Source organism: Rissa tridactyla, chromosome 2 (assembly GCF_028500815.1).
Source record: "Rissa tridactyla isolate bRisTri1 chromosome 2, bRisTri1.patW.cur.20221130, whole genome shotgun sequence".
In the NCBI taxonomy this organism is placed as follows: Eukaryota; Metazoa; Chordata; class Aves; order Charadriiformes; family Laridae; genus Rissa; species Rissa tridactyla.
Genome location: NC_071467.1, coordinates 29,850,625 through 29,877,015, shown reverse-complemented (window position 1 = coordinate 29,877,015; position 26,391 = coordinate 29,850,625). Strand labels below are relative to the sequence as shown.

At 37.5% G+C, this 26,391-nt stretch overlaps 1 protein-coding gene across 1 annotated transcript; it reads left to right on the top strand.

The window, feature by feature from the left end:
- The first annotated feature begins 6,424 nt into the window (after positions 1 to 6,424).
- Positions 6,425 to 25,483, top strand: ATP6V0D2 (ATPase H+ transporting V0 subunit d2). The gene is made up of 8 exons (XM_054190199.1): positions 6,425 to 6,755; positions 12,447 to 12,618; positions 14,731 to 14,909; positions 17,637 to 17,716; positions 19,543 to 19,620; positions 22,877 to 23,053; positions 24,425 to 24,502; positions 25,062 to 25,483. The coding sequence occupies exons 1-8, from the start codon at positions 6,626 to 6,628 to the stop codon at positions 25,221 to 25,223; spliced, it is 1,056 nt and encodes a 351-aa protein (XP_054046174.1). The 5' UTR covers positions 6,425 to 6,625; the 3' UTR covers positions 25,224 to 25,483.
- Positions 25,484 to 26,391: the final 908 nt, after the last annotated feature.

The window sequence follows — 26,391 nt, the reverse complement described above, 5'->3', positions numbered from 1 at the left end:
AGGACCTAAAGTAGTAGGAACATGTAGGTTTGAAACCAAGTTTAAAGTGGCAGCATAATATAAGACAGCCAAAAGTAAGACTTTAATGCTTCTAATTTTATTCTCTTTCATTCTGAATCTGAATATTTAATAGGTTTCACACTTGCAGCTTTTCTCTCAAGTCATAATCAGATCCATATTATAATTTGAGTTTTTATCCTGCTTTCTGGAATCCATTTTCAAGAATATGAATTAAGACAGGTGGCGGTGGCAGCTAGCAAAAGGAAAACAACAAATCGTAATAACAATAAGAATGTTCTGCATTTAGTAAATTCCTTATATCGATGTTTAAAACTGAAGGAGCTCAGAAACACCAAAGACTATTATGTCACTAAAAGTAACTATATATTTGTTCAATGTTTAAACTTGAATTTTGATGATACATGTTAATGCTTTATCTGAAACAAGATTTTTTTGATATAATGTATTAAATTATATCCAGAAGTTAATATCTTGCAACTCTACCCTTCAAGGAACTACCATTTCAAAGTACAGTAAAATCTATTTTTCTAATTCCGTTTGTCTCCCAATGAGGTTTGTAATTATCTACCATAGAAAGCTACCATACCACAGCTAGCAAACGTCTGGTATGATACACGGGGTAACACCAGTACACCCACAGTCATGTTCATTGCTTCAGAGTGCTAAACTGCTATGTTTATAGAGCAAGAAATAAAAGGTTCTTCTGCAATCTATAATCAACTTAATGTCATGTTAACAGAATGATACATTTTGCAGTCATGTACATCTTCTGGCTGTTTTTTAAGTGGATAAAGTTGACAGTCAAAAAGAAATATTAATGGCAAATTGGTCTATCAGCAAAGAAAAAAGCTGTAAGAATTTGTATTTGTGTTAAAAATCATCAGGGAGATAAGGAAACCATTCCAATTATGGTCCTCAGAGTGGGGGAGTTGGTACAGCAGAAAACTGTGACTGTGGAGAAATAATGGACCGTTTGTGCTTCACATTGAGTATTTTGCACTTCATATTTCAAAGTTTTGTCATCCTGTTTTTGTTTTCAGGATTTATCACAGATAAAAACTTCATGATACCCGAAGGAATCTGGAGATACTACCTGTTAATTGTGAATTTTGTGACAGTTAATGAATAACAGATCCATGAAGAAAAGGGTGTTCACCTGCATAAAAACTTCTCAGGAAGTGGACTAAAAATTAAAATAACAGAAAAAAGACCTGACACAGTGCAGAGAAAATGGCCTTAAAGATAAACACAGTATCCTAATTCTTGCCATCCTTATTGGCATTAGCCAGAAATTGAGTCCTGAGCAGAAGGGTGCACAGTTCATGTGAATGTCAGCCCCCAAAAGTACAAGTTATTCACAGCAAAGTAGCCCAATTTTACAGGTAAATGTATAAATTTTGTAAAGTTCCAGTTTAACTTCTGAAAGCATTTCAGAGCTTTGTTAATTCTCTCAAATCTGCTTTTCTCTAGCTTTGCATCTACTGATAATGATTTTCTCCTGGCTTCTCTCCACAGACTTACCACTTTAAGTCTCTGATAAAATCCTTTTTATTACACTGGCATGTAATTCCTTGAACAAAGACCAAAAAACCAAAAGGCTTGCTGACCTACAAAGCTGCTAGATTATCTTTTGAAGGCAAGGGAGGGGAAAAAGGAACCTCTTTGATATTTTATAACATGATGTCTGTGATGTTTGTGAACATCAAAATATCAACACTTCTAACAAGGAACAGGCGTAAAAGACATATTTTATGTAAATTCAATCAAAAGCTAATCGAGTGATAGGACAGTTGGAGGTGTGTAATTGCTGTGAAGACTCTCAGCAAAGAGAGTGTAAATTGGCTGGGGGGCGGGTTAGCACTGGGTGTGCCAGCTAGGAACATTTTTGTTGGCACAAGAGGGCTCAGCTATCAATAAGATCTGCAAGGGAATGCATATTTATCATGCTTTAAAAATAGCCAGAAAGCATGGTAGCTGGATTATGTCTATACAGGTATAGCCTATCATCATTCTTAATTTTCCTATATTTTATGAAAATGCAATATATATTATTTTATTTATTTCATATATTTTAATTTTTAAGCAGCTAAAGGTATCACTGCATTTAGGCTGTTTCTTCACGGCTGAGAGCAGTTCCTCAAAGCTCAGACGCTGGGACAAACATCATTGTGTTAGCTGTAGTTCAGCTACACTTCTGCTACCCGTGCTAGCATACTTCTAGCTACTTAGAATGCTAGGGTCCATGGGGTATCTAATTGTGTTTGATATTCATTTTACAAGAACTGCAAGTACTCAACACCTCAGAAAGCTGAATCTCAGTTTGCATATTGCAATCAGAATTGTCCTACTATTATTTCAGAAAATTAAGGATTTCAACAGATCATATTTTGGAAGGATTTTTAGGAATGGGTCACAACTGTAAGAAATTTACAGCAGAATATTCCAAAATTTACGAAGTTTAAGGAGTTTTGATGTAGTTGGCTTTCAAAGCCAGTGCAAAGATATGTAAGAAAAAAACCCACTGGAAACACTGCATTCCAAAAGTCTCCAGGACAGTTTAGATACTATAAAGTTGCATTAGAAAATTAAAATAGTTTTAATTTGAATAGTGCACAGCTCATAATGTTTTTTGCCTATGTGATCTAAATAAAAAAAAATATTTTTTTTTGGGGGGGGGTGCAGCTGAAAGAATGGGTTATGTTTTTCAAAACACTTCTGATTTATAAGTAAGGGAGGTGCACTTTCCACTGAAATTATAGGAAGCATAGAGCAAGTGGTAGGTCAAAAATCTCCCACATCCAAACAAAAAGAGTCAATATATACAGAGATGAAGAAAGTTGTTTCACCCACACATTGAAGCAGCGCTATATACTGATAGCAGTGAATCTGGCATACATAACACTAATGATATGTGTAAGCCACTGCACTGTCAAGACTTGAGTGAATTTTGTTTCTAGACAAGCAAAACCACAATTTAAGCAGAGATCTGCCTGGCTAAAGCTGTTATAAATAGGCTTCTAAATGAGATTCCAAGATAAAAAAAATAGCATCTTTAAGTACTTGTAATGAAAAAAGAGTAACTTTGAATTCATGTGATTTAGTCAACATTCAACTGATATAACACCACTTACTCACTTTTCTGCTGATTCTTTGTCATTTGTTCTTCAGTACTAACCTCGTGGCTAGGAGCTGTCAACACTGTTAAAAAAAAAAAAAAAAAAGAGGAAGCTCAGAGAAAATCTGTGCATACAGCAGAAATGCAGTTAAAATGGAAATATTGTTTGTCACTTACAAGAAAATAATCAGTATATGTAGTTTTTATTATTAACTTTAGATTAGCTGAAAACACATAAAAAAAAGCCAGAACTTTTTTCATATTTCTTTCTGAGTTTCTTTCTTTCAGTGGAGGTGAAAAGAACTGAAGAAAGGGGGTTTACAGCAGTGCTATGATGACCTCTTGTGGTTAAATAATAGATGCATTTTGTTTCGCAGTTTCTCAAAAATTGTCAGTATCAAAGGTTAAATTCTGCTCTTAGATCTGAAGTTTCATTTTGCTAATTCTGCTTAACCTGAATTAACTTCTCCTCCCAAACATGCTACCAGTATTTGTTTAGCTCACTGCTAAAACATTTTTTAAAAAATATCTCAACCTTTGCACTCCACAAACTTAACAGATAAGAGTACCATCTCTTCTCACATGGTGATTTCTTAAAGCCAATTCACAGCCCTATATAAATAAGTTCATCAATATAAAGCACTATGTATTTTTTATTAAAACCTTACCCACTACAAAATGTTAAAGAAATTATATAGTATTAGCCACTCATTAGAAGAAATTAAAACAGATACTGAACTTGCTCTTTCATATATTTTTTTTATAAAAACTCAGTGCATTAGTTAAATAGACGCATTGTGTCTAAATAGCTGCTGCTAAAGCTGTCTTTTTTCATCATTTCTTCTTGTAACAAAAAATCAGAGAACTGAGCATTTCCTGATGTTACTGAATGCAGCCTATTAACCTGGATCATACCCTCTGAGACCTTGTCCCCTAACAGATAAAATCACTCAAGACTTTAGCCTGATTTTGCTATTTCCTGAAATCGTTCAAAAATACACAGATTTCACGAAACTTTGCTGAGTGGCAATACTTCAAGCGATGGTCCTGACAGTATTTATGGATCTCGTGGTAGCACTTTCCCACTGGAGGATCCCCAGTGGTGGTATTTGCACCTGCCAGGCAGTATTCACATGACCCCAAACCTTGCTAAATTTAGGACCTATTGCAAAGCCATTTCTGCACTGGCTCTGCTGCTTGAAGCTTTGGAAGCTCGTCGGCAGCATAACCTTGGACTGCCACCAGCTGGACACGTGCCACCTTCTGATACGCTGTGATTGCAGCTGGGGGAGGCCTGAATTCAGCTGCTGCGAGATATTACTTGTTTATGTAATACACACTTTAGAGATGAGGGGGTTAAAACCAAACATTGCTCTTAGTGTACACAATAATGTGTTCCTTGTGTTATTACTTCTCCTTGTTTCATATCAGAAGCTGTCAAGCGAAACATGTTAGAACAATGATGATGACAACAAAAAAAGTAGGTTTAAATTAAAATGTGGTTATCTTCATGTGTCAATATGGAAGCACGGACAGTTTTTGAAACATCATCAACAAACTTCTGACAACTTCTTGCACGAGGAGGTTCTGAGCACTGCTGGTGTGCAGACTTGGGAGACAAAACCAAATTGTTTGTGTGGGGGAGGGAGCGGTTTTATTTCTATTGTCTAACAGGCCTAATCTGTCTCATTCTTCTTTAGTTGGGTTAACTCTGCAATGCTAAGAACTGATTGACTTAAAACTGTAAGCCTAATTTACAAAGAGCAAACTTTAACACTCTAGGCACCATTTGAGCTCTCAACTAACTAGAGTTTGCATATCTCAGCACGTGATTTTTTAAATGTCTAAATGCTGTCATTGTTTTCCCTGCAGTTGTTTACAGGTGTAGTAATAACCAGCCTGAGACAATTTTAATTTGACCCTCGAGGTAGTATTACTCCCTTGGCTGAGTCTGGCCTGCCAGGTGGCTTGTGGCCACCTCTTGTCTGTTGGAGGCTCCTGGCCAGCCAGCCAAGAAGCCAGCTAGCTAGTGACCTTCTTCCCAGAGGAGGTAGCGGGTGGCTGCTTGGGCAGCAAACACCCAGGCACCTCGTGCCTTGTTGTATGGCCTGCAAAGCCTCGCTGTGCCAGGAGCAAGGCGGTACAGACAGGAATCACCTGGCAAGTACCAAGCTGTCATCAGTCTCTCAGCTCCCAGGACAGGGGAAAAAGGCTCATACTCAGAGCCTTGCTCCTGTGGCTGCCGACTCACAGCTCTCGCTGCAGTCACATTTCAGCACAATGGATCAATAGAAAAGCCAAGCCACATGTCTTCAGCTGACATAATACACCAAACGTGTTCAAAGCACTGAAAACTGAGTCTAAGTGTTGAGACATGGATGGCAGACAGCTGTTGTAGGTGTTAACCCTCCAACCATACACCAGTCTTCAGACACTTTGTTGCAGCGTTCCCGAGCTCCAGTTAACTACATATCTAAATATCATGTAGTTTGCTGTAAGACTTTCCCTGCCAGCAAAGCCTGCAGACATGTATTGCATACGCTAGTGAATTTAGGGAGAAAAAGGACTTTTTGTATTGATTACAGAAGCGTAGCCACTTTGAACTGTCAGCTTTGGGGCACCTAAATCTGAAAGGCAGCAGACTTAACAGTTCAGTATAAAAGTCACTGATAGATTTATCAGTTTTGAGTTTAAGTTGAATCAAAACCAGGAATTCTAAAAAGGCTCTAAATTTGCATTATTGAAATGAGGATTCCTATTTTTATAATCTTTATTTTGTAAGAGAAAAAAATGTGAGTTATTTTCACATCTTAGTGATTATAACCAGAGTATTTTGATTTGAACTTGGACAAACAATAGTTTTGAGGTATGTTCTGGATACTCACTCTAAAGGCTAATGAAACCCTTCAAAGATCTTTCACGAATACGTGTTTATTGATAGAGATGAGCAGCAGCAAATTTCCAGCAATCAAATATGTTAAATAACAAAAGGTATACAGAAACAATGAAAAACCATTGAAGTTCCTTGAATAGGCGACGCTTTACTGCAGCCCACCATTTTAGTGCAGAAATATTTTTTCAGTAGGTATTCAAAAATGACTTCTTGTTTATAATACATTTAAGAAATGCAAAAATGCTATCAGGCTTTGTAATATGTTTTCTCATTCTCCAATCAGCACAGAATGCTCTTGTAAGCAATGGTTAAATCTTAGACTTCCTTTTTGGCTTCTCTTTCAACAATAATAGGTTCATTTTCTGGCTCTGACAGGATGGAGTTGGATTTGCTGGCTGTCTGTTGTGTAAGCATCAACTGTACTGGAACTACACTAGGAGCAAGTAACAGGAAGAAACCAGTTGGTAAAACACAATCATAGGCTGGCAGGAAATCAGTGACTATTTGTCACTCCGTCCAAAGAGGAGGAAAACAGTGAGTGGCAGATATTCAGTACCATCAAGTATCCAGCAGAGAGATTAAATCTCCTTTTCTCCATGCCAGGATACTCAGAGTTTTACTTCAATGTGGACCATGGCTACTTGGAAGGTCTGGTCCGAGGGTTCAAAGCCGGGATCTTGACAAGTGCGGACTACGTCAATTTAGCACAGTGCGAGACACTAGAAGGTAAGTCTGCTGGTTTATTTTATTTAGGAAGAAATACTGTTGCTTAGACCTTTGAAGAAGGCAAGGTAAAAGACTGAAGAATTGAGAGCTTATCTTAAAAAACAGAGATAACCTTGATGTCCTTGGAAGAACTGTTCCCATATTTAAGTTAATAGCTTTCCATAGAAATCACCCTAGGATTGGACAGACTGTGATTTGCAAAGCAATCCAAGTGATGGGATTTTCTAGTTAACTGATAAGGTTTGGAAACCTCATCCATAGAGTTCCTATGGAGATTGGTAACCTTCTCACAGATTTTAACCACGCTATAGAACTGTTCAAGTATAGAAGTTTCATATCATTTCAGCTGGATAAAATAGTTCCCAAAATCTTATTAAAAGCTTACCAGTTGGCTCTGAGTTTCTCTATAGAAGATAGAATTTTAGTACTTTATTACTTCATGAGTTTTAGGGCAGTGGGGGACATTCTGCTTACCAGGAAGAGAAAAGTAGACTTCACAAAGATAAAACTGATAAAACTGAACTATTCTCAAGCTTAAAAAAAAAAAAAAAAAGCTTTTTTCAAGGTGACTTTGCCACAGTAATAAAGAGAACACACACTAGTTTCCAAAACAGCTTTCTGTGGCCAAGACTGGTCACAGCCTGATGAAGACAGACTTGTACAAAGAATCATATGACATATCTCTAGACACTTGGCAGGAAAAAAATGTGACAGAAAAAAACCACCTTTCTAAAGGAACATAAAGTTTCTTTCCACCAGTCCAAAATAAAAGCTATGATTGGACACTGAAATAATTTCTATAACATGCAGTATATTAGACTAATTTGAAAAAGGAACAAGGAGAAATAATAAGTTCACTCTGTTTTAAGCATTGGTTGCTTTGTGTATGCAGTAATGGATCTGGGAGAATAAGAAGTGCAGAACCTGATGATTACCATATGCAACAGAATTTTGAGGCTCTCTAAACTATTAATATAATAACAACAAAAGTCTGAGAAGGCTGCTTGCCATTCATCTTGCAAATTAAAACAACTCCATTTAAATAGATACATGCAGGTATTTACCTGTCAGCAGGATAAAGTTCCTCTCATAGTTAAAGAAGAGATTGTCAGCACAGTCAATGGGATCTAGAGACTATTCAGCTGGTCAAGTGCATGTACCTACTTCAGCTGATGAGCTGGAGAGCTGTATCTGCTCTCCATTTGATAGAATGGCAGTTTAGACACACACAACACATGTGGACACTTACTCAGAGGACTGAAATCTATTTCTTGTCTCAGCTGGACAAAATCAACGGTTTCTGTAGGCTATTTGTACCAGCAGTTGTGATCTACGCAACTTAAAGACTCTACAGACACTCTTGATATTGTATTAATTGTTTTAGTCAAAAAGTCCTGCTCTGTGAATATACAGACTTCAGAAGAAGCTAATAGAGCTTCAAACATCGATAAAAGACACAAAAGACAGAATGATGGAATTATTAAACCTTGCTCCTACTCCGCTTGACTCTGCAGAGGAGGTCAATCAATGATGTCATCAAAGGCTCCATGAAAAAAACAAACACCCCATAAAATCCTGGTTACTTCTGAGTAAGATGAAGATATACATGTTTAAATATTTTTAAAAACATAGAAGGAAAAAGGATTTTCCTCATCCTTCCCAGAAAAATACTCGCTCATGTTAAGTTTAGTTAAGAAAAACTATCTAAATTTTAAGTTATGCTACAAGAATTTTTTTTGCAATGAGGAAGTAGTTTTCAAACATTTCTGAGATATATAAACCTTCAACATTATTAAGAGCAGGCAACGGATGGATAGATCACAATAGAGAGATAAAATGCTTTCCTAAGTAACATTTATAGTAGAAAGAACAATGACTTTTTTATTTTTGAACCTTCTTCTTTCTAATGTTCATTCAATTTTAGAATGCAAATTATTTCAGCAACAGAAGCAGCAGCCTTCATCAACCCGCCTACAAGCACATCTCTGCTACCCACTATCACTTCCCTTTTTTCTCTGTTCAGCTACATCTCTTTCTCCATTGTAACTTTTTCAGCTTCTTTTAGACAGCTAATAATTCCCACCAGTTATCTACCAAATGTATTTTTTATAATGAAAATATGAGAAGTATTGAATTTGTACATGAAACTAAATACATTTATCTCTCTGCACATATAGGATGCTGTAATATTGAACTTGCACCACAAGTGTACCATGCACCAAACCCACAGATCCTTATCTCTAAAATAAAAAATGGAGCTTTATGCATACATTGTATTTTGTTTCCAATTTAAAGATTCAGCATGTGGATTTGTACTGTAGTACTATTGTGCTTGTCCAATACTGCCTTCAGTTTGCGTCTTCACATTAAAAGGTAATAAATTTACCCCATTCTGCATTCTGTGGCATAGCACCAGACCACAGAAACTGGCCTAAGTTAAAAATATTATAAATATGCTAAAACAAACAGGCAGAAACAAAATCAAACCCGCCCCAAGTAACCCATAAATAGAATCAAAAAGATCTTTTAATTTCAAAGTGGTTTTGATATCTCTAGAGGGGAAACCATAAAGTCAGTACAGAAGAACCACAAGAAAAACTGTAGGTTAGTGCTTTACATCTGCTTGATAATCACAGAGTAAGTATAACAGTAAGAGGGAAAGAAAAAAAAGAGGATGCTAATTGATTTACGATACCACTGTGTCCTCTCAATTCAGGGCCACACAGAGAGAAGAGGCCTTCAATTTAACTTAGACATCCTTTGGGTCTTGTTTGAATTATTATAGTTTCCATGGAGCTACCTTGTGGGCTGCAACACTGGCTGAAACCTCTGCAATATGGCTTGCTACTAGTTTGGCCCTACGGCATCATCTTTTTCAGGGGAATGAGATCCACAGAGGAACCCAGCTCACAGTGTTTGAAGTAGAATGGTGGGGGAGGTGTGTAAAATTCAGCATTTTATTCTTTCCCCAATTCCTTGTCTGATGGAAACGCTACTGCTCTCTAGAAGAAAGCCTGTGTCACAGAAGGACAAGCAGCCCAGCTCTGCTCCCACCAACATCACTGAAATCAGTTCACGTAACTTGCCAGAGCCAGGACAGGCCAGCACGCTGTGACTGAAATAACAGTGTAACTGAAAGCTGGGGGTAGTTGGCTATCAAAGTGAGGAGTCAGACAAGACTCCATGCGCTTGATGCCAAGAGACCAGGCTAACGCTTTGTTCAAGTTCTCGCAGCAATACTCCTTCTTTCTTACCAGCATCATTCCTGTCTAAACTGGATTCTTCTTAAACTAGTCTCCTTCTGTGCATTCATTCCCTTTAGAATACCATTGTGTTTAGTTGCTGTTCAATTGTGAGTAAAATCATGTGATTTAAAATCACATTATATAAAGTCATACATTTCCTACATATGATTTTCCTGCATATAATTGTATGAGGAAATACACTATGCAGACAGATGGTAATAATACTGACAGTTGAAATAAAGGAATTTTCATTCCTGGGGATCTTGTGGACATGCTGAAAAGCACAGGGTCTTGTGTAGGTCTCCAGGAGCCCCTGAGAAAAAGAGCAGCCACAATCACTAAAAAGTTTTGGTGAACAGGAATATCTGAGGCCCCCGTAATGCTCAGTCAGCTACACTTGCCAGGTCATGAGGTCATGTTACTAGTGCAAGTGTCTGACTGTGTTAGTCCCCCGGTCTTATTTATGCCAACGGCCATGAGGAGATCATTTAAGACCAGCAGAGCAGTCTCTGAGCTGCACTGAATTCTGTCATTTCATAATCTGAAAAGGAATTGAGGAAAGCTGGAATTCAGGTCCCTGCATGTAATGAGGTAGTATTATCTAATCCCACCATATGCCAAGTATTTTTACCTTTGCAATAAAAAGAGAAAGTAAAAATGATCAATTTTCACAGGAAATGTACATGTGATATGAAAATATCAGTGATTTTTTAAAATGTCCGTCTTACATATTTAGACTTATTTATGTACATAATTCTGCATTTTTATTTATCTCTAAATCTTTCTTAACTTTCTTTCTTTCTTGAATTAAGTGGTTTTCCTTTTTCATATTTGGATTCTCTTTCTTCTTCCTACACGGAAACCTGTACAGAAATCATGACTATTTCCTACTATCTGACTCTGACTATTGAAAGACCAATTACCTTTGCCTACTTTTGTCAACAGTTTTGTGATCACCTATGTAATTTTAAGAAGCAATTAGTTTACACTGATAGCATAAGTTCAGTCTATTGCAGGAAGATCTAGAGAAATGCTAACAGTTCCAGAAAGCGAGCTGAGTAAGGATGTCCTATGTTTGTTGATGTAATTGCTAAAATGAGCTCAAGTGGCAGCTAAACTGCACAGAAAACTCTGAAGGTTACCTCCCTCAGTAAGCTGGAGTGCTAGATGTAGGAGTTTGAATTTGCAATGTGCCAGTTCTTTTGCTTTAAGTCTCAGTGTAGGCAATCTTATTGCATGCTAAGAAAGTATACACAAGGGGAATTAGGAAAGAGTAGCTGCTATACTGATAAATGCACACCTTGCTAACTGCATATTAATTTCCCTTATAGGTACACCTTTTTTCCAGTCAGTGGGAGTGCTGCTGTCCTTTTCCCTAAATATCACTTCAGATTCTGTCTGGATATCTAATCATTATGAATGCCCAAACCACATAATATTATCCCAATCTATAATTTACAGTAGTTTTAATATAGCATTTGAACATAATTATGCAATATAGCATAATAATAGCAGGGGCTTTTCTAAAAGGAAATGTCAAACTGCTTTGAACACTAAGAATTGATTCAAATCCTTGCTTTTGCCTCATGGTGGAAAACGGCTAGCAGAGGAAATTTATCAAATGAATTCTTTGCTATTACAAAAGCTGCTTTCAACTTTGTTGTCTTACCAACTTATTTTCCCCAGTTATCAGGGTTGGGAGCTCAGACAGAATATGTCACGATAACCCAAGTTTCTGGAACAGCTTCTTAGGGTCTGGTAGTAGCAGCCATAAATCAGACAAAGCCAGATCAGAAATGCTGAGAGAGTAACTGTGCCCTTTGAAGTGCTCCACTGCAGAAGCCATTTGGAGCCCAGAATCTGAGCCAGGCAAGATACGTTCTCTCCTCTTCTTCAGGCAACCTAATAACATAAGTTTATAGTGTTACCCGAGATTAAAATGTTTCATATGAAAATTTAAGATCTTAACAAAGTTAAAGGATGATTCCTATTGATACGTAACTGTCCACAGGAATGCAGGAGACAAAACAACTGACCTATTATAGTGGTGCAAGACTGGTACCCTGAATAAATCAGAAAAATCCAAACATTGAACAAACCTTATTGGGAAGGGGCTCAGCACTTACATACTCAGTGCAGTAATTAGCACTCTGCCTGGTGTGGCTGGAAACTAAAGTTGCCAGTGAAACTTCCGACAAAGGTGTAAATTATTTGTGCTTTCCTGTGGGATGCAGTAAGCCTTACTGGTAGAAGGCAGCACAAATTAGCAATAATTATGCGTTTACTTTGCGTTAAATCTATGTCAAAACCTTTTCAACAGAGTATGATCAGGCCCTTAATATGAAAATACAATGTTAGAAATTAACAGTTTAAAAGTTTTTTGATTTGGTTTTTAGACAATATAACAACAATTTATTTTCATGACCTTCCTTGAATGTAATTTCAGATCTCAAGTTACATCTACAGACTACAGACTATGGCAACTTCTTGGCTAATGAAACCGGCCCTCTCACTATTTCCACCATCGATGATAAACTGAAAGCAAAACTACTCACGGAATTTCATTACTTTAGAAACCATGCTTTTGAACCACTTGCCACTTTTCTGAATTTTATCACGTAAGTAATATTTCCGCAGAGCTTACCACATAGACTCAAAGCAAAAGCACAGCTGCAAGTTAAAACAACATAAATTCTTCGTACCTGAATTTCTATTAAGTTTCAAAAATAGCAAAATTACTTTTATACTGCAACATTTACATACTTTATTTGCTAATGTAAGTTCTGAATATATATATATGAAGAGCTGTTGTCTTTGCAACTACTTATTTTAAAGAACATAAGCAGATGTTTTTTCTGTGGAGAGTGGCAGGAGGAGTGGTAGAGATTGAGAAAAGTAGTTACAATTTTCAAATATCATTTTAGTCAAAGAACTTGCAAAACTGACGTTTGTGAGGGTGACTCATGCAAGATTAGCAATTTCATGATGTACAGGGCAGTGATTTAATTCCTAGGCATGTGGCAAGTTCTAGACTGTTTTTAAAGGGGGAAAGACAACACATCATACACCTACCATACTTTTTATACCATTTGAACATTAGAAACAGAAAAACTTATGTTGTGTATAGCAAGATACTTAGACCCAAGTGGCTTTCTAAAAAGTACAAGTGCTCTTTGATGCCAGATGAAGAGAAAGTTCTGATCTCAACACAGTTATAGAATCATGGAATCACAGAATTGCCTAGGTCGGAAGGGACCTTTCAGACCATCAAGTCCAACCATCAACCTAACTCTGGCAAAAACCATCACTAAACTATATCTCTAAGCACTATGTCTACCCATCTTTTAAATACCTCCAGGGATGGTGATTCAAACGCTTCCCTGGGCAGCCTGTTCCAATGCTTAATAACCCTTTCCGTGTAAAATTTTTTCCTAATATCCAGTCTAAACAGATAAAACATGTAAATGAAAGGCTGAACACTAAGAACAGGGATCTGCTTTATAAGAGTACAACAACATGGATTAGTGAAATATCAGCAGGATATTTTACCTAACTCCCCTTGATCTTATCTTTTTAATATATTATAACAAGAACACCGGACTGTTCAGCTTACTTTTAAGGAGTATTTTTATCATAACAGCAAAATAAAGTATAATTTTTCTTTTTTTTTTTTTGGGGGGGGGCAGTCAAGTGTAGCTGACCAGTTTTAGGTGAATATATCAACAGGTTTTTAAAGACTGCCCTAGGACAGCTGTGACCTGAGCATACAATGTTTACCTTCTGCTTCAGAGAAAAGAAAATGAAAATATGAAAATTATGGCAGCTCCTTTTTCACACTGATTGACATGCATGTGTACATGTGTATGCATAATCTCTGCACTCTGTTGTTTTTTAATAATGGAGACACTAGTTTAAGATATTTAACACAATTATTAAATCATTGAACTGCATTTCACCAGGTCCCTGCGCCCCCTCCCAGATTTTGTGTGAGGTCATATTAATCCCTATATGTCTTTAGCTGTGTTCTCAATCAACAATGCAAGCTGAAGACTGGCATCCTTGTTATAAGCATCCCAAGGGAATAGCTTTCACATTTCCAAGTCACTAACAGAACTCTTATCAGCCTCTCTGACAGCAAAACTAGTAAGAAGCTGATAGAAAACTTATACTGAAAAGAAAATTTTTATCAATAAAGAAGAAATCAGTGAGAACTTGTTCTTAGTTTCCTCACAGGAGGATGTTGAAAGCTGAGTGAGAAGAAAGCCCTAAGATCAGTCCATCCACATGAACTCTGCAATTTTAGTGCCAAGATTCCCACTTATTTCTTCTCTGTCCAGATGGCCTATATGAAGTAACAAAATCCCAAACTAGAGAAGGTGCTAGCTCAGGTTATTTACTTTTTGATGCCACTCATTGTCACGTGTTATAGTGAATCTACATTTCACAGCTGTTATGCTTATTATATTCATGTTTCAGTTTCCTCTTCTTTAAAAGTGCTTCTTTTCCATACCAGTCGTGTGGTTTAAAACTAGTACTGTGTTACCTGCTTGCTATTTAAAAACTTCTGTTTGTTTCTGCTGAGACATTGATACAGAGTGAACACACAAACCTTCTAGTACTGTGGTTGTTTCTGACTTTAGTATTATTACTAATTTTCAAAAGTCTTGGGTTTGTATTTTTTCAAAGGAAAATTCTTTAGAAAGATAAATTTCTTTTTCTTTCAAATACAGATACAGCTATATGATTGACAACGTAATTCTCTTAATAACTGGCACATTACATCAGCGGCCCATAGCTGAACTTGTTCCCAAGTGCCATCCACTGGGGAGCTTTGAGCAAATGGAAGCGGTCAGCATTGCCTCAAACCCCACTGAGCTGTTCAACGCAATTTTGGTTGACACACCATTAGGTAGGAACACTAAATGATTTCTTATTTGCTTCTTGAAACTACTCATCCCGTATTCTTAAGAACATCTCAGATGGAGTAGCATGTTTTCCATGTGCTTTGGTAACACAAAACATGAAGTGTGGACCAAGCTCTTCTGAAGTGGCGTTCAGGACATTTTCAAGTAACATTGATTAACAGCTTCTATATCAACCTTGGGTAGCAGACACAAAGAAAACGTGCTACTCAAGAAGTGTCATGGATATCTTTTATATCCAAAGTAGCCACTGATTCAGAGCATCTAGATTTTTGTTTCAACATCTGCATCTATAATCAAAAAATATAAGATGAAGTCTTGCCTATCCCTCACTAAGGATCGAGAAGCAGACAGTGACTAATAAATATTGGATGTTGTGGTAGAATCTACATTCCCTCTTGGGATTTGGGCGTGATTCAAACACAAAGAAAATCCCTATTTTGAAGAACTAAATCTAAAAGCAAAATGCAGTGAGGGCTGGGAATGTCACATTCTGAAATTGGGATGAAACTCTGCTCAATGTGTTACAGCTGCCAACACGAACCAAAACTAACAGGCTGTGGGGCGGTGATGGGAAGGGTCCTGAGAATAAGATGGAACTGGATGGATTTGAACATATATGAAACTACTGTGTGCCCTCATCTTGAGTACTGTGAATGGATTTGGGTTCTGCTTCTCAAGAAGTGGTGGTGGATTGGCCCCAGACAGAAACCAAACTCCCACCCAGCCACTCGGTTACCACCCACCCCCAGCCCAAGGAGGGAGAAAACAGGGGGAAAAGGGAGCTCGTGGGTTGAGATCACCTACGACGTACTGTTGCAGGCAAAACAGACTCAACTTGGGGAAAATTAACTTGATTTATTGTTGATTAATACATATGTAATTTATTCCTGACCCAGGCATTAGGAAACAAACAAGAAAGAAGCACTTACACGCTTAGGGAAAACACCTTGTCTTCCCCCTTTGCCACTCCTTCGCTCCAGGCTCCTCTCCTTTGTCCCTTGTTTATCACCGCAGGCTATGCTCGGTCCCTCCGGAGAGGCAATGAGCAGCACAAGGAGCAGGGGGAAGTTTACAGTCTGTACGTGGCGGTTTCTCTCTGCCCCTCCTTCCGCCTCACACTTACCCTCTGCTCCGGCGTGGGCTCTCCATGGGCTGCAGTTCCTCTCAGGAGTCTCTGCTCCAGCTCCACAGGCAGCAGGGAGTACCTGCTCCAGAGCTACGGAGCGACTCCTCCTTCTTCTCCAACCTTGGTGTTCCCTCTACTGTTTCTCAAAATTTTCTTCCCTCCTCCTGTCCACATCCTGTGGGTTTTGCCCTTTCTTCAATACGTTTTCCCAGAGGCACCACCAGCTCGGCTGAGGAGCTCGGCTGTGCCCTGCAGTGCGTCTGTTCGAACCGGCTGGAACCGGCTGGAACCGGCTGTGTCCGGCACGGGGCAGCCCCAGCCTGTCCTCACGGAGGCCGCCCCACAGGCCCCGCTGCTGGTGCCTGGGCACGGACACCCCGAACAGTGAAATCAGAGAAGATACGGAGCAGGACAGCTAAAACGAACAAGGGGATAGTGCTGCCGTGTGCGGACGGATTAAAATGGCTGGACCCCAGTTTGGAGAGGACAAGGCCGAAGGGAGACATGGACAATGTTTGCAAAGTCCTGAGGGCAGCAGTTTGTCCACAGTGAGCTACGAACTGTTGCTTACCAAATTCTTTAGAGTACCAAATCCCAGTAGAAAAATAGTTTTAAAGCAGGTAAAATAAAGCACTCTTTTTACACAGCTGGTAGTAAATTGCTGGAATTAATTTTTATTTTTTTGCTACACAAGTTTGTAAAAGCAGAGAGCAGTATCAGATCTTTAAAAAGATGGGACAAATTTGCGGGCAAGGGATCTACAAACAGATATTAAAGGGAACTGTCAGGGCTACACCCTCTGATGTTCTTCATCCAAAATCTGGATGCTGGAAGAGTAGGAAGGGAGAAGACCACAAAACACGGTCAGCCTCGCGTGCTGTCTCTAAGTACCACCTTCCATTGCCATTGCTTGAAACAACACTCTCTGTCGTGCAGCCCTGGCACAGCTTAGGAACAGTGAGGGACTGGCACACTTTCGTCGGTTATGAATACAGTTTTTTTAAGCAGTCCAGCTGCTCAAATGAACTTCATCCTCTGCCCCCCTGTTCAAAAGCTTGCTCTTTAGCCAGTTCTGCGGAGGACCTGGAAGCACAGATGGTCAAGGTCAAAGCTGGTGCCCCTTACTAATTGCAACCTGTTGCCTTTCCCCCACTACAGACATAACCAAAGAGGAAGAAGAGAAAGAGGAAAGAGTATTTTCTTTAACAATTGCAGAATACCTGCATGATTTAAGACAAAAATTGTCTTTCATGTTTCTCACTAGAAAATCTCCCTAATGCCCGGACCATATACTTCAGAGAAGATTAGGGCTTTCATTAGCATTTCCTATCTGATTTTCTCTGGAGATGTGGACTCTGGCTGAGGCACTGATTGATTCCCCTCACAGCGGATTCTCATTAAAAAGGAGGGAGTAGGAGGATAAGGGGAAAAACAAGAGATTTTCTCTTCCTCTCTGTTATATCATTCTTTCTTGTACAACAGAAACCTCAGATGCTTGCTTACACAGTGGTGAATGGCAATAGACAAGAGTTGCATATTATCAACATGTAGACTTATACTGCAATATAATAAACTCTGCTTTCAGCTGCTTTCTTTCAAGACTGCTTGTCTGAAAATGACCTGGATGAAATGAACATTGAAATAATGCGCAACAAGCTGTACAAGGCAAGTTCTTGCAATGTACGATAACAGTTGGGGTTTTTCAAAGTGTCTCAGAAAAAGAGGTCAGTATCATTAACCCTGTTTTATGGATGGGGAAACAGAAGCATGGTGAGATAAAGCAAGCTGTCTAAGGTCACCTGGATGATGACAAGTCCCGGAATCAAATCCAGCTCCTTTCATTTCTACTCCACTGTTTGGAGAGTTTTCAAATTTTAGGTCTGCATCCAAATTCTAATTTAATATCTCATTAATGAAAATGCTTTAGATGTCAGGCTAATATCCAGATTAATTTGTTTATGAATAACTCAGTTATCCACCAAATGCCACGGAACTGTTAGCTCCTAAGTGAGCCTAGACAGGTTTTTGGCTAACATTTATTTTTATTTCTAAAAGGTAGATCTGCTTTGAAAAGGTCTAATTGCCTTGAGTCTATTTTTACTTAAGGGTCTTGTATTATTTTCTTCCTTTTTAAATTGCTACAGCACGCTGCTGTAAGGATATGCATCTAACATGTGCCTTGCATTTTCAAAACCCTTTCCAAATATTGGCACACAGGTCAATACTCTTAGGATGGTCTTTTAAAAAGGCTATACATATTTCATTCTGTTAATGGTTCCTCCTGGCACATTCTCTCCAAATTCTTTGTTATCTTTCTTCCACAGTGGATGCCCCAGACTGCAGGAAGTATTCTTACAGCGATATGATTGCACTAGGGGGAAAGAAAAAAAATTCTTCTGTTTGCCCTAGAAATGATATTTATAAATTCCCAAGACAATATTTGATTCTTAAATATTCTGCTACTTTCTCTCATTCAAAACAACATCAGTTACGCCCAGTATTTTAATTCTTTCACAGTACTACTAAACTAGACATTTTTTTCCATTTGATAACATAGAGATTTGATTCTTATATCCTCTGTGGATGACCATACATTTACACTTATTAAAACAATCTTTTTTTCCTCTCACTCTTCTAAATATCAGGGGATCATTCTGCAAAGACTTCTAAATTATTAATATATCCTCTCTCCTCTGCTTCAGCTGTCAATGTGATCAATTATGTTTCAGCTCTACTATCAGATAGCACTATACAGAACCTAATGCATAATCCCATGCAGCAGAACCCCCTTGAGATGTCGCTACTTAAAATTCACTTAATTGCATAGTTAGTGACAGCTTCTTTAAACAAGATTGTGTGAAGTTGTAGCAAATGCATTTTGATAACATAAATCTTCCCTAAGACAGTATTTTGGGGGATGGAGAGGCAGGGATAACAGCATCCCTGACATATTTAGGGTCCTTCCTGCACGGGTATTTTGAAATGGTTGCAGAGGCCAGAATCCTTAATAGACCAGAGGGCTCTGCAGACCAGTATTACAGAAGCTTTGTCTGCTGTTCTGTCCTAATCCAGGGTTTAGGGTAGAGCAGTAGGGATTAATTTGTGTATCCTCATAGTGCAGGCCCAACAGCCATGGCATATTCCCAAATCCCCTCCTCCACGCTATAAATGCAGAGTTTTCTTCAGCCATCTGCTTATTATGCAGTGGAAGCTCAGTGGAGCTCAAGAAATTTCTTCTTTAGAGAGCAAAGAAAACATAATATTTGTCCTATAACAGTTTTTGATAATTTTGGTAATAACAAAACATTTGCATTTTAATATTTCAACTTTCAATCTAGCAAAATAATTAAGCACATACTTGAATTTAAATTCATTTGTAGAATTATAATAATGGGATATATAATAATGGAAGCATTTAAAAATGAGGTTCATGACTGTGTGCTATGCTGATCCAGCTCTCAAGTAGCATTTCTTCTTCTTCTTTCATGTAGTCTTATCTTGAGGCATTTTATAAGTTTTGTGAAAAACAAGGTGGTACTACAGCAGAAATAATGAGACCTATTCTTGAGGTAAGAAAAATTCAGTCTTTGTACATGAAAATTCTTGATTGTTTTTCCTGTTCCTTCTCTCTCCGTTTGCAAAGTTAACTGTCAAATGTTTGCGTCTCCTCTGAATAATAATTGGTTTTTTAAGATGTAATGAAGACTTTATTCTAGGTGACTTTTACCTCTTGACTAGAGAAGCAGCTAGTCCATTATCAGGGAGGAGTTAGCCTCAGTTAATATTTTTCTGTAACAGAGATCAGAGCAGAATAAATGGTTCACTAATCTCAAACTGTTGCCCCTTATCAAAGTGGACTGTTTTTACACCTCCTAGCTCCAAATTAAATTTGGGATAGCTAAGGTCTGGCATTACTGTATTTTTACTAATCAATAATCTTTAAGCTTCATGGCACTATTATGTTTGTTTACTCTGCTATTAAAATTAATGGTTGAAGTTAGAGCTGAGTAACCTTTGGAACTAGTGTCATACAGAAAAGTCCAACATTCCATGTTTTATTTTTGTGTCAACTGAGAAAAGTTTAATATTTATTTTTTCCATGACATACAAAATTCCTAACGTCCTCCTCCCCAAAGCACACCTGCAGCATAGTGAATGATATTTTTCTATCTGTTATTGTAATAAAAGATGCAGAAATTTCTAAAACTGAGTTCTCAGCTTTCAGGCCCAGTTTTTTTTCATGCATCTTATCACAATTCCCTGCAGAATTTGAGAGTCGGGTCACCCGTTGGCTTCCAGGAGTCTTTTTTTTTCTGGATAACCGAAACTTACACCCTGGAAACTGAACAAAATTCACTGAGCTCTGATGACATCAGAGTTTGCATTATAGGGGAGAGACAATAACCCTGGGAGCTCACCCCTGAAGAAAGAATGAGTCTAAATTACATCTTATGAAACAATGTCCTAAAGGGGAATGCAATTTCATATTTTATTTAACCAGGTCATAATGTTTCACTTTATGTTCTAAAGAAAATATTCTTAATCAAGTTAAATTGATGAGAAATTAAGCATTTTGACTATTCTTTTCTGAAAAATAAAAATCAAGAGATCGACTGGCAGAGGTAAAGACATTTCCCACAGTTGATTCAGATTTTTCAGAAAGTTCACTTTTAGCTAGAAATTCATGCTGAGAGCAGATTACTTACAACATTAGTTTAAGCATGTTGTAAAACTCTCTTTATACCAGTGGTGGCAGTTTGGTCTATGATAAGCTGCTTTTAAATCCCTACCTAATGTCAATCAGCTATGAGAATAAACTTTTCTGTAGAAGATTTTCTTTTTTATAACATTTTAATAATCTGAAGACACACATAGAGCAGATAGATTGCTAATGGCTGAATTCACGAAAAGCCAAGGTTTAATTATTCAAAAGAATACTTGCTATTTATTCTGTAATCTTATATGTAAGACTACCATCCTGACCCTATCAGAATGAAGCTGAGGTATTTAGCTCCCCAACTCCTTGGCTATCAGTCACGGTGCCAACCTTCCACATTAAAATTACTGATGATTTCTCTTCCGCCATGGACAACAAACGTTGCATGTTTAACCCTGAATGTGGCAAGGAAATGCAGGACTGCACTGCAGATAGTGCTGTACCTGTTATTAGGGCCCCACGCTAATCCTCAAGTAGCAGACGTGCTACTTCAGTTTCCCATATGGGACCTAAAGCACTTAGGAGATGGGCATCCTGTGACTCCACCTCCACCTGCAGCAATCAAATGTCACAAGTCACCAAGTAACCGCCTCATGGCTTTAATCACTACGGAGAACCTCATGTGACAATAATTTGATGAATTGAGAGGTTTGTGTGGATGGAAGTGATCCTGCGAATTTTCTCAAACTGGGAACTGCCAGAAGTAGGCCCCAAACCTGCTAGCATTGGTTGACATTGCATCTGAGCATGCTTTTTTCCCAACAAAATATTACAAATGTAACAGCTAGATTCTACATGGCTTTAACGAGTTATAAAAAACAAAGCATTTGTCCTTCCAAAACAGTTTCACTAGGGCTGATATGCCTGTTCATATTAATAAGGCAAGTGAAATTTGTCCCTGTTATTCATTAGCTAGAAATCTTTTCAAGTACTACTTATTTTCTTCTCATTATTTCTCTATTGTTTACTCATTTTCCTTGCTCTGAAGTCAGTGCCAGAGGGCAGCTGGGTCCCTGTTACAGTGTGTTCCAGTACACAGGAGTAGGATCTATGAATAAGTGCTTAACTGCTAAAGTTGTAGAATTGTGTTGCAACCGCAGTCTTATTATTCAACAGAAAAGGGAACCTTTCTGCTTAAAACAGTTAAAAAAATCACAGCATAAGAAATTTTGCAAGCTGCGTAAATTGTGCCTATGTTGTATATGCTTCACTTGGAAGATTTTCCTGCATAATCCCTACAATTAGCAAGGGCTCTGCTTGTTCTTACAACGTGAAACAAGTAATAAAGGAAATAAATAAAACTATAGTTAATTTAGATCTCAAGACAGAAGAATAGATTTAAGTCAGACAGAATTGAGTAGGATCGTTTTTATTTACCATCACATTTTTAATTCACACTCGAAGAAAGGCAAGTGAAATTTTGCCTTGTACAAAAGAACAACCTGAGATCTAGACATGAGAATGACTTTCAGTCTATTGCTGCAGGGGACATACAGATACTACAGGCATCTAAACCTGGCAGAAGAAATAAAGCCTTTGATTCTATGCGTTAAAAATTAACTGTTATTTGAAACACTTGAAAACTTTAACTTGGCAAGTAAACAGCCCTCTCCACCTTATTAAATTATCGTTTTAATATGTGCATTTAGAAGCTATTTTTTTCCACAGAATTTCCATTCAGCCTGAACAGCACTCTTACTTACATCAGAATAGTACTATTGATTCTTAGTCCTTTCCTGTATTATTATTATTATTATTTATAAGAGTATTATTTCATAACTTCAGATGGGGGTGTGAGGAGATTTTTTGTTGTCAACATCTGAGTAACTAAGTAGGGAAATGAGGAAGTAGCAGAGATGATATTTTCAGTACAAAAATCACAGAATAAAAGCTGTGTTTGCAAAACTGTTTGATTTTCTAGTTAAAATTTAACAAGTATTTGCAAATGAGGATTTACAATTTTAAAAATGTTACGTTTCTAATGCTCTGAAGTCCGCTTTTTTTTTTAGGTTTCCATTGTTTAGCTTACTGAAAAAAAACATATCCCCACCTTAATTTAGAATGAGATCTCTAATAATACCTCTTTATTCTTTGTTTTGCATATTAAGTTTGAGGCAGACAGACGTGCCTTTATCATCACCATTAATTCATTTGGCACTGAGCTGAGTAAAGATGACCGAGAGAAGCTGTATCCAACCTGTGGAAAACTGTATCCAGAAGGCTTACACCTGTTGGCCAGTGCAGATGACTACGAGCAAGTGAAGTGTGTTGCAGATTACTATGCAGTATGTAATCTAATTTCTTAAAGCAAAAAGGCAAAATACAAATACTTAACATCTCTTGATGTCAGCAAAATTTTAAAGAGTATTCACATAAGTTAAAAGCATTTTTGAGAGAGAAAAAAATCAGCGAAGATACAAAAGATCCCATAACGATCATATGGAATCAAAGGCCTTTGATAGGAAGACATATTATTACCTTAGTGTGACACAAAGTTCCTCTTACAGTGATGTTTAAATAAGACCAAATCACATTCTTGTAAACAAAACTCTTCCTACTTCATTAACCCTCCCCAAATTGAGTTTCACTTCACAGCTGCTGCCTCTAAGATTTTGGAGCAAAAGCGTAAGTCATTTTAAAATGAGCTGACCAAACAATTTGTGTCACAGATCAGTACAAACCTGATTTATTGCTAGTGTACCATAAAAATGCCCTTCTGAAGTTTTCTCTAAATCACTGATTGAATCAAAGAAGTAGATGAAGTTGTTAATATTAATGCGACTAGTGCTGTAATAAAGATGAATCAATACGCAACACAAGCTCTATGAGCTAACTGTGGTACTCTGACTATCTATAATATTTAAGCTACCTCCAAGTAGGTACGCGAAAAAAAATGTTGCCTGGTGTACTGCTTTTTCCACAGAAGAAACAAAGCTGGAGGTGCACATCTGTTCCTGCACGTAAGCAGAATGTTAGAAGCATGTGTCACCATGTCCATGTGGTACAGAGCAAGTCTATTCATGTGATGGTGGGATATTTAGATGACTTTGGGAACCATTGTACTAGGCCTATACTGCACTGCTACTTTATAGGAAAAACAAAACAAATACACAGAGAAACAAATTACACAGAAATGTAACGCATAAGAAATGAAGTAAAATATATCTGCGCAGAATATTCCAGGATGACATATCAGACTAATGGATTTAGAGACAATATTAACGCAGATAAAGCAAATCCAGCTGACTACTGGAAATAAAATGAGCAGCCACTGAGGATCAGAGTTCAGGGTTTTGGCTCCATTTACAGCTCTGTCTCCGATGGATACTATTTGTACAAGAAGTTCAGTGCTCTCTGTCCAAAGGAGTGAAAGGTCACATGTCATTCTACAATAAATCTCTTTTAGTCCCTTCAGTAATTTACTTTAAGTTGTAGGAAATGACGGCAAGAAATACAAGAACAAATGTGGTTTTTCTTTCTTTTGATGACTATATGCTTTTAACTTTTGATTTATGTAAAACTGTAATCTATACATGAGTTCTTCTATACAGAAGGATTACTTAACATAGACTAATTAATAAAGTAATCTAAGGTATCTGTGCCGCACAGAATGCAAAAGTACCTTATTTCCATCGGGTCGTTGTCTATGCTTTCAGGAATACAAAGCTGTGTTTGAAGGTGTAGGGACTGGCACTGGAGAAAAGACACTGGAAGATGCTTTTTTTGAACATGAGGTGAGAGCTTTTAACCTTAAAATATCAAAATGAAAGTTACCCACCTGGAATAATATTTAAAGTAAGAATGAAGTACTAGGCTTTTGATTCTACTATACTGCATCATTCAGCTTTGTATTCAAGAACACAGTATTTCTACATCTGTCAACATTTGGCTGAATTAAAATAGAAGGATTTACCTTTAAAAAAAAAAAAAAAATCCCTGGACATTCTTCTGAAGACTAGTTATAGAACTGTCAACCCTAATAGCCTATCCAAAATCCATCTAATTTAAACCGCTTAATGAAATTTCTTTTGAATAGTCTGCTGAAGAAGATATTTCACCACTGTCCTTTACTTACCTGTAATGCTGCTGTACTCTATTGCTAAAATTAATCCACAAATGACATTTCAATTATATTTATACTCAAGAGTAAAAATATAATAAAGAGTAGAAAGAGTATAATACAGTCATGGTCGCAAAGTTACGTAGAAATCTTGACCATAAAAGCTACCATATAAAAATCACATTTGCCTTCTTTAATATTTTATTCTAACACTTGTTTCATCTTTTGCATAGGTAAAGCTGAATGTTCTTGCATTCAACAACCAGTTTCACTTTGGAGTATTTTATGCCTATGTGAAGTTAAAAGAACAAGAGTGCAGGAACATTGTATGGATTGCCGAATGCATTTCTCAGAGACACAGAACCAAAATTAACAACTACATCCCAATTTTCTAAATATGAGACTTTATAACCCTGTAATACCTGAAAAGATGCATTATTTCATAGAAAGGAAGAAAAATCTTATTTCAATGTTAACTCTTATCAAATGTTTTAAATTGTATTAATGAACCTCCTTATATGCAGGAGTATAAGAAAAAGTAATGTAATTAGACATACGAGTACTTTATAAGGAAATATTAATGGGCTTATTCAGAATTTTTTTGGTAGATTTGTTCCTCACTGTGCCCATTTTAATTTAAGTGATCAATAAAAACTCCCTGCAATGTCTTACGTGTCTATTCTTTCTCTTTTGTGGAAGCAACCTTTCTATCAATGACATTTGAAAAGCTTAATTTTGAATTAACAGTTTTCTCAAAGGGCCAACTAAACCTCTACATCTATCTTACACTTATGGTCTTTTCATGGCATACAAGATTGTATGAAGGAATTAATACTGAAATAAGAGAGAAACTTTTGGGTTACTCTGAGATTCCCTTTAAGGAATCTCAAGAGGGAGCTTCCTGAACCTAACTGTGACACCTCTCTACGGTTAAATGTAAGTAACTTCATTTTCATGAAAATGTTTTCACTTATTCCTTTATGGTCACATGAGGAGCACCGTAAGCATCAAAAAACGTGTGTCTGATCTACTCCACAGCAACACAAAGATATCCTCCCAGCACACCACAGACACTGTCTTCATGCATGCACTAGGGAAGATTATGAAACATGAATGAAAATACCAGCCAAGACTGTATCAGTTTTACATCAGACACAAACAACACCAGCTCTGAGCTATTTGAGGACCTGGCTAAGATGAGTAACTACAAATAGAGTCAACAGTTGAAGCCAGATTGGAGCAGGACAAGATTAATTCTGCCGAAGAAAAAGGAAGGACTCTGAAAGCCGTATCAATATTCTGCCTTCCTACTCCATTCAAAATACTTGCCCTCTTATCTTTGAAACAGGACATACCTCGATTTTCTGCATCACTCCTTAGTTTCAGGCTGCACAACAGCAAATCTCAATCTTCAGCTGATTACGCCTTCAGTAACACAATACAGAAATAAAATCCATTTCCTGCTGAGTAGGCAGAAAAATAAAATATATCTGATGTCAACACCTCAGAGTTATGGAAAACATTCAGGCACCATGGTTTTAAGAACTGAGTTATAACATATCT

Coding starts and splice junctions, on each gene's coding strand:
- ATP6V0D2 (XM_054190199.1), top strand. CDS start 6,626: ATGCCAGGATACTCAGAGTTTTACTTCAATGTGGACCATGGCTACTTG. Junction 12,619..14,730: donor ACTTTTCTGAATTTTATCAC/GTAAGTAATATT, acceptor TTTCAAATACAG/ATACAGCTATATGATTGACA. Junction 23,054..24,424: donor GTGTTGCAGATTACTATGCA/GTATGTAATCTA, acceptor CTATGCTTTCAG/GAATACAAAGCTGTGTTTGA.